Here is a 13126-nt window from a genome sequence, read left to right on the forward strand (position 1 = left end):
AAAAAGAAATAAATTAAGAAAAAATTCGCAGCCGCTGAATAAATTTCAAAATGTAGCGAAAAAGAGTTTGAAAGTTGATGTATAAAAAAGGAGGAGTGAGAATCATGAAACAGAAGCAATTTCTAATGTATGTAGTCGGAAGGTCAGCAGTGCGTCGGTTGCAAAATAAATCAAACTTTATATATTGATTACGAAAAGATAATTCGGTTAGTAATGCTATGGATGGTCAAAATTATTAGAAAAACAAGAGAGGAGTGGCAAATTACCAAATCATACATGAATCAAATATGATCGACGTGTTTGTCAGAAATGTCGAGGATGGAAAAATGCCCGAGAGAATTCTTTTATATCCCTTTTCATTGCTTTTCAATCTTTGGTTCAGAATTTTAAAGCTCTTCTGTCTCCTGTATAAAACTGCGTATGACCTGGTTACTAATCAACCAGCGAAAAGTACAGTGAAATGAGTGAAAAAATTTTGTTAACATTATATACGCTTTTGAAAGAGCTCATCCGTAAAAAGTTTTGCAATTTAAATATCTATGAGAAAACTATCAGAAAAATTTATTTGAGAGTTCTTAATATTAAGGCTATATATTAGATATTTAAGGACTCAAAAAGATAATATTAATATCGCATTTTAACGACGTGATACGTCTTGATATTGCATTCTTATAATCTCCGATGTAATTCCAATATATTCAATAGTAATATTTCAATAATCATATAAAATAATATTAAAACTTAGTAATGTGGAAACAAATAAATTTCATCTACTTTGAAATTACAAAAAGCGTTTGAATAAATTTTTGGAAAATGTAAATCAAATTGTTTAGTTTCCTTTAACAAAGTGAAATAAAAAAAATTACTGTTTATTTCTTATAGAAGCCATAGGAAAAAAATTTTTTTAAAAACTTCGATCAAAATAAAACAAAAATTTCATGTACGTATATATTAAATATGTGTAGATATATATATTTCTTAAAAAACTTCGACTATTTTTCTTCAAAATCTCAAATAAAAGTAATTTATCTGCTATTTGCTCACGAATGGATTTCGACAATCGGAGTATTAATGGTAGCACAATTCTAAATCGCTTACTAATAAGATAAAATCATCGTACAGCGACAAGAAACTTTATTTATTGCGTGAAATTTTTTCAAATCTGCTTTAATTTTTAAAATCTTTTTTTTTCTTTTAAGCTCATTATAATCCATTTTGAGATTTACTTTCAAAATTTACTATGATAGGTCTTACAAACCCGATATTGCATTATTTATCGAAATTATGTAAAATAATTTCTTCTTTTAACATATATATATATAATATATATATATAAGAAAGTTCAATAAGAGAAATCATACTTTTTATGCAGAATATTGCGAATTTTATAAAAAAATTAGAGTAGTTCTACATATTAAAGAAAAAAAAAATAATTTTCATAAATCGAAAGAGTGTCATGAGTAAACAAATTCTAATTGTGAGATATTTGCTTGGACATTTATGTATGTGTATGTGTGTATTTAATATTATATATTTAATTGTATATATACTATGTGTATTTAATATTATATATATTTAGTTAATGTTTATGTATTATGTAATATGTAATCTTGTTTGAAGCAAAATAATTCAACACAAATATATTATAAAAAACAAAATTTAATTTTTTAGTTCTTTATATTACATATAAATGTAACAAATAAATATAAAATATAACATATAAATCAAGGACTCTGATTTAAATTTTTATATTAAGAGCAATGATTAAAATTAATTTTTTTAAACAGTTTAAACAGCATTGCAATATATTTAAAAATTATGTTTTATCTTATAAAATATCATTATATTTATCTTATAAAATATGTCGATATAAAATTTATGATAATTGATTATAGCAAGAAGTGATATCAGAAGCTTCAGTCCGTTTATCTGTTAGTTATTTATAAAACAACATTGTCTTCACTTGAGAGAAGAAAAGAGTTCTCTAATCGATTGCAACACAGTATTGGCCGCTTCTGCAAGGAGATTAAATTTGATTATTAAATCGAGCAAGTAAAGAAAAGAGATTGAAAAAGAAGAATTAATCTTACGCTTCGTTATTTACACGTGGTCCGAGATAAACACGATTATTCTTCTCGCAAAAACTATAGAAATCCAGAGCTACTAAACAATTTTCGCATTTGGTGGCCACATATTTTGTTTCATTTCTCACGGAATCGGCATACCATTCGATCGCTTTGAAGTGACTACACCCTAATGTACAAAAATATACCATATGTTCACATGAATCATTCGATAAATATATATCCTATTTACATTATATTCGCGTATTACAATAAAATATGACCACGTCTACATTTTTAGACTCGTTGCAATATTTATGTGCAACCTTTATGATAGACAAACAAAAATCGCACATTATTTTTTGAATATAAAAATATCTTAGTATTGTTAGAATTAAAATTTTTAATTTGGCAATATTTAATAACGCAAAGAAAAATTCTAAACGCTTAAGAATATAGTAATTATGGATTACATCGTATATTTTGAGCTGAGTAGCAACCAGGTTGCGGCGCTGTTCCAGTGTTAGCATAAATATTGAGTGTGCCTACTTTCTCGTTAATACCATATCCATTCACATCCGTGTAAAACATTTCGGTAAAGGTTGCGGATTCGGGAGTGATTTGACAACCTTCGTACATGTTAGTATAAAAAACAGTGCCCGCGGGATCTAAACCTGTATTCATCAATACATGTAATATACTGTGTAGTACTCTAACTTGTATTATGCAATTGTGTGAGCAAATTGGTTTCAGTTACAGTTAATTCCAGGTTGGTTTAGTTATAGACAGTTTCGAAAACAAACCAATTTATATATGTAAAATGTAGATATTGAAAATATTTATGCGTATATGTGAATACATTATAATCCGAGTTTATTGATGGAAGAAAATGTTTTGTAACAAAATTTCAATTTATCACGAAAAACAATCGATTGAATTTTTCGTAAACTTTCGGGAAAAATGAATTCATTTAAATTAATCAAAATATAATCAGTAAAATTTTAAATAAAAGAAATATGAAAAAAAAAAATAAATAAAAATTAAAATAAATTTAAATAAGAGAAATATAAAAAAGAGTGTGGAAGAACATCTACAGACAAAGATAGTCTTATTTTGTAACATACCTGTGATATGTGACCAAGAAAAATTAGTATACTTTGCGATACAACCCGCAATGTGAACACCCATAGAATGACCAACAAGATGCCATGTTCCTACATTGTATCCCTTATTTTTTAACGCACCAAAAGTAGGTGCGGCAATTTTTCCGATTGTAGATGTCCAATTAGTAACCGAAAGACTAACAATTTCAGGTTGCAATTGGGTCCAATCGAACAATGCAACGACAGACGTATTTTTGGAGCAATACGCTAAAGAATTAAGAAACATTGTTAATATGTAAATAAATTGATTTATCGACATATTAAAATATTTATGTACCTCTAATTACACGCATATATTTTTTTCTTCTATAAATTTCTGCTTATAAATATACACACTTTTTTTTTATCAAAGATGGAGTGACTTTAATAATTTATAATAAAATAGATTATATTTTTAATATATATATATATAAAGGGTGATATGTAGACGAATCAAGCCACTTAATATGACCGAGTCACCGATATAACTGCAATTTATTGTTGATAGTTTTACAAATTTATTTTCCATACTAATATCTAGACGGTTTTGCGTCAGAAACCTTTTGTATTAAGTCTCGCACGTGTAAAATCGAGTCTAACAAAGAAATCGATGAAGAAGTGATTTAAAGAAATTATTATATAAAAATTTAAAAAAATAATACCTAATTAACGCTTTTGTTTGCTTTCGATATTAATTTGTAATTGTAAGTATTAATGACGACTTTCGAATAACATAACGATAACGACGACTAAAATACCGAATCGCGCCACTATTGTGCTTGCTCTATGATTTAATTATAAATATTTCATAAAAATATATAAAAATTGCGATACACTATTTAATCGCTATTCGATGGCATGATTAAATCGCCTGTATATATTACTACAGATTAATAATATGAGTACATATATATATTATTTAAGTATTAAAAAACTGTTCTTAATTTTTACGTTGTTAACTGTACTCTACATTAACTTGTTAAAAAAAATAATGTGTACTTTTGATGCTATATACTTAAAATAACAGAATTTACAAACTCATTTTTTTAATAAAAATATTTGTATTGATAATTTGTTATTTTTCTAATTAAAGGCTTTTCATGGAAAAATTCATTTATAAGATAATATTGGATGATGCTATATGTGTAAAGAATTTATTATTAATCAATACCTGATATAATGTTTAGCATAGGCTCTCTATTCCGATGATATCCGTGAAGGAAAATAGTAGTTTCATTTTTACCTGTACTTAGCAGATTATATGCATTCTCTGTACAATTAATATCTTGTATGCGACAGTCGATTGATGTTGTTGGATCTGTAGCATTACTGAATAAACTACTATATAAATCAAGTGTACATAATTATGTGTTTCATTGTTGTAAAGTAAAAAATAAATAATAAATTAAAACAAAACAATTTGCGTAGGCTCCAATGAATCTAAAAGACATATAAGATCAAAGGCCAAAAAACAGAGTCAACAGTAGGTATAGAAGCAAGCAAGTATCTACTCAAATTAAAACAACAATTCAAAATTACAAAACCATATGTTTCGATCCTTTTCTTTAGGTTCTTTCTCAGTACACAAACGAAATAATTAAAATGTTACTAATAATGTGTCATGTAGATCAAAAGTCAAAATAAATAAAGGTCACAAATATAAAATTAAAGATATAAATAAGTAACAGTAAAACTGATAGCTGAAAGTAAATAAACTTTTTTGTTATTTTAAGATATCCATTTTACCGTTATTATTTATCTTTCAATATCTTTCAATTTTACATTTTTTGACCTTTATTTATTTTGATTTTCGACCGACATGATATTGACATTATTAGTAACGTTACTTGTTTATATCTTTTAATTTTATATTTTTTGACCTTTATTTACTATTACTCAGCAAAGTTCTTAGCATCTTAAATAATTATTGAAATAATTTGTTTAAACTAATATATATATATAAACTTTGTAAAAAATTGCATGTTATTTTTTTTCCAATAAGCACACAAATTATAAGCATAATGATATATGTATGATAAGATCATGTAAATAATAAATACCATGTATAAAAAGACAGGAGAATTTTGTCTGCATCAATTTCAGCTGCACCTGTAAAATTATAAAATTTACCGCTGTTTATTGTTTTATTACATTTAGTACCGATATATTTTACATATTTTTAACATTATTTATCATTTTTAAATTTTCAAATTTCGCTTTTTGTCATAACATAATTATGTACAAGTTTTTTAATTAATAATATTAATAATCTAATATCTTCACGTTCGTGTAATTTTTTTGAATTTTGGAGAACATTAAATAAAAAGAAAATATTTCTCGTATAATACCGGAAAAAATCGCGTTCAACTAGAAGATATACGATGCCTTGTATAACGGAAATCTAAATATGCTTAACGTAGGTAAAAAAGATTACGACATCACCCACCTATATCATCAATCTTGTTACTATTACTTTCCGCTGATGTAAAGAAAAAAATGCTAAGTAGAAGACAGATGTATGCAGATGCGCTCCAAGCCATCTTAAAATTGGTTTATTTCGACTGACAAATAACCAAAAAAAATCGTATATAAGATCGTGTATAAAATGTACTAACACTTGCGTAAACTTTTGGAGCTCTGCTCTCTTCAACTCTTCACTCACGACTGATATATGCTTATAGAAATGTACACGAACCGGTAGGAATGGTGTCCTTCGGCGGCGACTTGGTGCGTATACGTATGAGAACCGAAAACATTACACACATACACACATACACACAAAGTGCGTACAAACATAAGAAAAACTTCTACAGTATATCATCAAGAGATAAAAATTAATACAAACAAATGTATTTGTAGCGAATTTTAATAGTTTGTCGAAATTATTTCTCTACATGTGACAATTCAATTAATAAATGAAAGGAGCACAAACAGTTAAAACGTTTATGTACAATGCAATTTCTGGAGGTACAATTTTTATAGTAATTAGAAAAAGAGAGAGAAATTTTCAAAATGCTTTATTTATCAACCGTAAATATTACTATAATTTATATTTTTTCTAAGGTGTTTTGTTTTTAGCGGGGACGAGGCACATATTTGTATGTTACTGTCTACAGTTTATAAGTACTGAAAATGGGCCAATGATACCGATACATTTAATATAATTTATTATCATTTACAATTAGTTTAGTATTTGGTTTTTACGTCTTTTCACCCATACTTAGTTTTTACTTATATGTTCGTTTAAAATTGATATTTTAAGATTTATGAATTTGCCCTCGCGCAAAATACCTTTTAGCCTTTTAAAATATAAAATTAATAATTAATTTATGAGTTAAAGTTTGAACCTGTAGAATATAATTTAAATTTTAAAATCGTAAATATTATCCTATATCAAATTAACTTTTTATAGTGACTATACCACGAAAATTTTATAATGACTGTACGTACATAAAAATTAAAAAAATTATAAAAATTTTAATTTTATTACTATATTGTATTAATTAGGTTACACAAACACTCTGTTTGTAAAGAGAATTCTTGGTATCTTAATAAGTTAAAAATCAAGCAATGTACATATTTAATGATAACATAATGAGATACGATATTTTAAGATAAGTTTTAATTATATTTGCTTATGTAATCAATCATTTTAACGTTTTTTCAAAAGCATTTGTACAAAACATTATTTTGGACATAAGTACAAGTTTGACATCTATATTACAGTACTTTACGATGTAGCAAACTACTACATTACAACAATTAATGACAATTAATTTATTTTATCATCAAACTATTTATTTGAAATATAATCAAAATTCACAAAAGCTCAGTGATTCAAATCAAAATATACAATAATAAATACAAGTTAAAGTCAGAGCCAGAACAGTAGATGTTGAAGCGAGCGATAAATATTATTTTAAAACTTGTTTTAAATATTTTTTTAAATCCAAATGCAATCATTTACATGAAGAGAGTTATGTTTTAAATACTTTATACTTTTTTTCTTCTCTTTCTCTCTCTCTCTCTCTTCTCTTATGCATAAAAAAATATATAGGTTTTTTTACTTTAATATATATAAATTTTCAATTATTATACAATACTTATCATTTGAAATATTTACGTGAAAAAGGATTTTAATAAAAAACTTTTCCGAGAAACTCAAACATCTCATGAGATTTTATCCGATTCCTCAAATGAAATTTATTAATGAGTGCAATTCGCCAATTCCCTATGGCTAAATTCGGCAATTGCGAGAACGTTAATAGGAGCACAATTTCTAATCGCTTATTTGCTCACCAGTGAAGTGAGATTTTCATGTCACGGCAAGCAAACCTCATTTACCACGTGAGATTTCCTTTAATCTGCTTCTTTAAAGCCTGACCGACTACATTCCATCGAAAGTTATTGGGGCTAGCCATTCTAGTAGATTGTGTATATTTTTCTTGAAAGTTAGATATTACGTTGTAATTTAGGTTGAAACTTGCCTTCTTTCTTTACCATTTTTGTAAAGAAATCGCGGGTCTTTTCTTTCGTTATATTAGAGAAATAGAGCAACATTCCTCTCTTTTGTTGATATTATTTTCGCTTACTGAACTTTTTAGAAAAAAAACAAGGTATTATAATTTTTTATCTTATAAGATAATTAGTGTGTAAATTATTATTTTGAATTTTATTAATAAAATATCATCAAAATTTGCTAAGATTTTATTATGCAAACTTTTGTTGTATATTTTACGCATATTGTAATTCATACATATATATTGTTACCTTCTCGCATGTTTTATCTTATATGAGATATATATTTTTTTATTCAAAGAAAGATACACAAAAGAGAGCACCATAGTGTAGGTGATCAACTTTTTAAATTAGTAAATTTTATGAAACTTAAGATTAAAAATAAACTTGTGAAAAGGAAACCTTAAAAACTTCCATGTTAAAATAGAATTAATGATACGATTAATAAGTGACAAAGAGATATAAGACGATGTGTTGATCCATTGGAGATATATAAATGTACAATGTAAGATTTATAATGTTCAAGTTACAAGATATTCTCCGATTTTGTCGATTTGCAGCTTTTTTTGATGTTTTTGCTAATTGTATTAGTTATTGGTGTTTTCATTTTTTATTAATTTTAGAGAAATTTTAGCTTAAAATTCAAGAAAACTGATAGTAGACATTAATCATCTGTATTTCACGAATTGTTTTATGCGAACGTCAATTTAATAAGCATTTGGTGTACATACATACAACAGTACGTTTAGAGTAATACTTACAGGATTCTTTCTCTTTTCTTCTTTTCTCTATAACAAGATCAAATATAAAAAGTGCACACAATATATATGATTTCTACATTTATATATTAATCTTATTTATATACTATATTGGTATATAGTATATTTCTTATCAGTAAAGAATCAAAGAATTATTGTGCTTTTAAAATATAAAATAAATATGAAGGCTATTTGTCAACATATTTAAAACATTATATTTGTATTGTAATTTAAACTGTTTCTTATTTACTTTCTTTTCTTTCTTTCTCTCTCCTTCTCTTTCTCATATTTTATTTTTTACGACTCATGTCTCGGAAATTTTTCGTTCTTTTGTATGAAAAAACGCGGGGATCGTCAAAAAAAATGAATAATACTATTTCTCTTGAAACTTTGAATCACCTTAATCAGCTCCCCACGTTTGCGCAAATTTTTCTCTGGAGAATTCTTGGTTTCGCTGAGTTCCTCTTTATAAACACGGCCTGTTTTTTAATATTCCAAGCCAAGAGATTCACAAAACAAAAATATTGTATAATATACAAAGTTGGTAAATATAGAAGTGTTTAAACAATATATATATATATATATATAATAAATTTTATTCTTTGTCATTAGTTCTATTGTAGTAGGTCTTGCTATGCATTTTTTAATACTGATACGTATATATATTGATATTCTTGTTATCCAATTACGAAAGGTAATCTCGATAAGATTGGATTGGACTGGTCGTTAAATTCGACGTGACTACTCAAACTGTCGCGATTTTATCAAGAGGCGAAATGAGACATAATCGGTGACAATCTTTTATCGTTCAGCGGGACACTGCCAAAGTAAACATATCAAAATTATGGCTGACATTGTTCAAATTATGTAATAAAAATTCAGTGTACAATGGCATGAGAGATCTTGTATATGAAATATATTGATGCACTTATAACGTGTCAGAGTAAAAAAAAGTAAAAGTAAAAATAAACATAAATATCAATATTAATAATATAATATTAAAATTCAGTACTCAACATATATACAGTATATATATATATATATATACATTAGGTGCCTAAAGATAAATGTTATTAACGCTAAATGATTGATTTTATAAAATAATGATAGAAGCAATTTATCGCCATTATCATTCATTTTGCATCCACGTTCATTATCTTTTTTGTATGCTAATCATTCGATTAGTGGATCAACAACGTCATGCGATATCAAAAACTTTATTTGTCGCGTAATCCGTACGATATTTCAAATAGCGAAAGTATTATAGTAGTCGCATTTCATATAAATTCCAATCGTTCGTGCATATTCTTGCTCAATGACATTGTTCGCTTATGTAACGTTTTATGTTACTATGCACTATTATATTTCAGATCCTTCAGAATATTTAAACGTATAAAATAAAATGAAACAAAATCTTCTTTCTTTTAATTCCCTATTTTTATATAAATGTTGTATGTTTTGTCAGTTTCACAATAAAAAATTTCTTTTGAAATATCTTTAATCAGCGTTATGCTACTTCTGAAGGATTTAATAAAAATACGTCGTAAAAGGCACAACTCAATACTTTAATATGTTACTTTATAAATGTATCGTATAAAATAGAACTGAATCAATTTATCACAATAGTATTAAATTATTTAAATTATTATTAGTGAAATAATTTGTTGGAATCTATTGAAGCAGCACTACATTCCATTGCAAATTATATATACATATATTTTTATATATACACATATATATATATATATATATATATATTTAATTATAGCAGAGTTGATTACGATGTGAAATGATACAAGAAAATTCAATTTGTTGCATTTATAAATTATTTGTGAAATTGTTTCGTCTTTAGTTCAAGGTAAAAGAAATTCTTCTCTGTTCGTTAGCGAAATATTAAGTACCATTTCTGCAACAAGTTCAAATTTAATTGTTAAATTATAATATATCGAAAATGAAAGAGGGAAAAACAGAGAGCGAGAGAGAGAGAGAGAGAGAGAGAGAGAGAAAATTATTCTCATACTTCTGTATGTGGTCCGAATGAATGCGATCGTTTCTCTCGCAGTAGTCGGTGTGCAGAAATGCGAAACAATTCGCGCATTTGGTGGTCGAATGCTTTGTCTCGTTCTTCACGTGCCTCGGTATACCATTCGAATGCTTTAAAGTGGCTACATCCTGATGCAGAAGAATGCATCATGTGGAATTGAGCGATAAGCTCCAGCAGTACATCCTACTTTATGCCACGTGGTTTCGCGTACTACAGTAAGCATTAAATATGACCATCTGGATTTTCAGATTTGGCGCAATATATTTATGTGCGATCTCTATTGCGTAGACTAATGCAAATCCTGCATCGATATTTTACGCATATATAAAATATATACTACGTATATATAAAATCTGTACACATATATATATATATATATATATATATATATATTTATTTATTTATTTATTTAAATTAATGTTGTCATATTTAAAGTTTTTATTAAATTTAATGATGTTTAATATTAAATTTAGTATGTGAAAGAATACCAGTGATATAAGAGATAGAAAAAGTATAAAGAAATGCGAAACAATAAAACGAAAAGTTCTAAACAGAAGCTGACAGCAACTTGGATTATCAAGTACGTCTCATGACAAATAGTAACCAGAATAGGTGCTGGCATTGACATAAATATTGAAAACACCTACTTCTCTGGTGCTCTATCTACAACTATCCGTGTAAAAAATGTTGATAAAATATGCGACATGTAGGATTTATTTGATAATCCTCCTACATATCAAAATAAAAAACGATAATATTGCTTTTCCAGAGTAAAAAACGATAATATCGCATATAATATTGAAACTTGCATTTATTATATAATACGTGTGTAATAGTATGTAAATAGAAATCTAAAATAAAAAGCTCGAAGAAACTATGTATAACTAGTATATATATAATTTATATTACGTTCATAACAGGTGACTATTTAAATTATGTTGAAAGCAAATAATTATTACTTCGAAACAAATAAGTAAGCAAAATAAATAAAACGCCATTTTATAGAAGAGGCTTTTAAGTTTTATTATTTTTAATATGAAAAAATTACATATTTTAATTGTTTAAATATACATATATAAAAAAGGGGAAAAATTTGCTTGCGCGTGTAAATTATGTTGAAACATATTTTCAACATGTTATCCATAGGTATTGACACAAAACTACAATTGTTTGCGAAAACTTTAAAATGTAAATAAAGAAATGTAAATACAAATTTAAGTTTTTTCATTGAAAAATTTTTTTTATTTATTTTTATTTATCTTTATTTTACTTTTTTATTTGAAAAATAAATAAAATATTTAGCATAACATATAAGGATTATATGGCGTGATTCTAGGAAAGAGGGAGGTAAAAAAAACATACTTCTAATTGTAAGTGCAGTTTAGAAACTTTTTTAGATCAACATTTACTTCATGATATGTCTCACTATAATTTTTGTCCATATCGAAGAAAAACACTTGATGAAAAACACTTTTTTTTTATTAACGTATCCTGCCACTACATTGACTTGTACAAAGATATAAATAAAAGTACCAGATTTCATTACCGGACCTTTGTTGATTAAATAATCACCAAAATGGAGGAAGTGAAATACGTATAACTTTCAACTCAAATAATAAACTAGTGTTTGCTATTGCAATGTAATATTTTTTCTAATTTCATAAATTCTCACAATAATTTGTCATATAAACTCAATAAAATTTATTATTGAATTTGTTATTATACATATATTGAAGGCAATATTATATAACCGGTAAAAGATAAACGTTAAAAGAAATATACCAAAAATAAAATAAAATAAAAATCTATATAAAAGTAATTAAGATTTTCTTTTATAATGTACCTGTAACAAAAATTGGCATATGTTTCAATGCAATTCGCAACATGTGCATATCCAGAAGCGATGTCATATTTCAATTTTGTAGCTTTACACTTTAACTTATTGATTGAAAGACGTAGTAATTTTTCCGATTCTATTCGATTTATAAAATATGTCATAAAATACCATGTGCTAATTAAGGCCAATTAAGCAATACAATGGTATAAATATTATATAATATGCTAAAGGATTTCGAATATGTCACCGTGTTAATAATTTTATTTTAATATTTCTACATTTTTGAAATGATAAAGATTCCCAATTTAACGCAAATTATATCGCATTGTTCGCACTATATGTACTAACTCTCTCTCTCTCTCTCTCTCTCTCTCTCTCTCTGTGTTTTTAATTTTAAGAGCATAACTTTTCGAGAATTTTATTAGATTGATAATCGAATGAGGTAAGTTGTTGTATCTAAGTGATTAACTTCTTAATACGAACTATCGTATTAACGCAAGAATATTCAATACAAGCACACAAGTCAAACATTTCCGGCGAGATAGTCTCTAAAAGTTACAATTAGCTAATGCAATTTCAAATAATTCTATACTTCGGAGGAAAGCGTTACTATAAACTTTATCTTCTGTAAAGATACAGTTTGTCAGCAAAAATACGTCAAGAAAAGTTGAAAATATAAATTAAAATAACTCTATTTATATTGTTATAACTTCAAAATGTCAGCAGTTACGTTTATCAAATAAAACTGATTATATGAAAATGTG

General features: G+C 26.3%; 2 protein-coding genes across 5 annotated transcripts in view; both read right to left on the minus strand.

Moving 5' to 3' along the window:
• Positions 1–13126, minus strand: part of LOC140662981 (GTP-binding protein Di-Ras2) — a 93258-nt gene that overhangs the window by 60773 nt on the left and 19359 nt on the right. The gene's annotated exons all lie outside the window — the stretch shown is intronic.
• LOC140676555 (lipase member H-B-like) lies at positions 1642–5892 on the minus strand. The gene is made up of 7 exons (XM_072911720.1): positions 5652–5892; positions 5266–5314; positions 4377–4534; positions 3188–3433; positions 2537–2737; positions 2091–2253; positions 1642–2015 (listed from the first exon to the last, which is right to left on the minus strand). Exons 1-7 carry the CDS (start codon positions 5743–5745, stop codon positions 1985–1987), a joined length of 942 nt encoding a protein of 313 aa, XP_072767821.1. The 5' UTR covers positions 5746–5892; the 3' UTR covers positions 1642–1984.

Source organism: Anoplolepis gracilipes, chromosome 2, assembly GCF_047496725.1.
Source record: "Anoplolepis gracilipes chromosome 2, ASM4749672v1, whole genome shotgun sequence".
In the NCBI taxonomy this organism is placed as follows: domain Eukaryota; kingdom Metazoa; phylum Arthropoda; class Insecta; order Hymenoptera; family Formicidae; genus Anoplolepis; species Anoplolepis gracilipes.

Bases quoted from the DNA above. Each gene is read 5' to 3' on its own strand.
- LOC140676555 (XM_072911720.1), bottom strand. From the start codon at position 5,745: ATGGCTTGGAGCGCATCTGCATACATCTGTCTTCTACTTAGCATTTTT. The intron at 2,738-3,187 runs GTATGTTACAAA...TGATGAATACAG, and splicing joins TTCTTGGTCACATATCACAG to GTTTAGATCCCGCGGGCACT. The intron at 2,016-2,090 runs GTAAGATTAATT...ATCTCCTTGCAG, and splicing joins CCACGTGTAAATAACGAAGC to AAGCGGCCAATACTGTGTTG.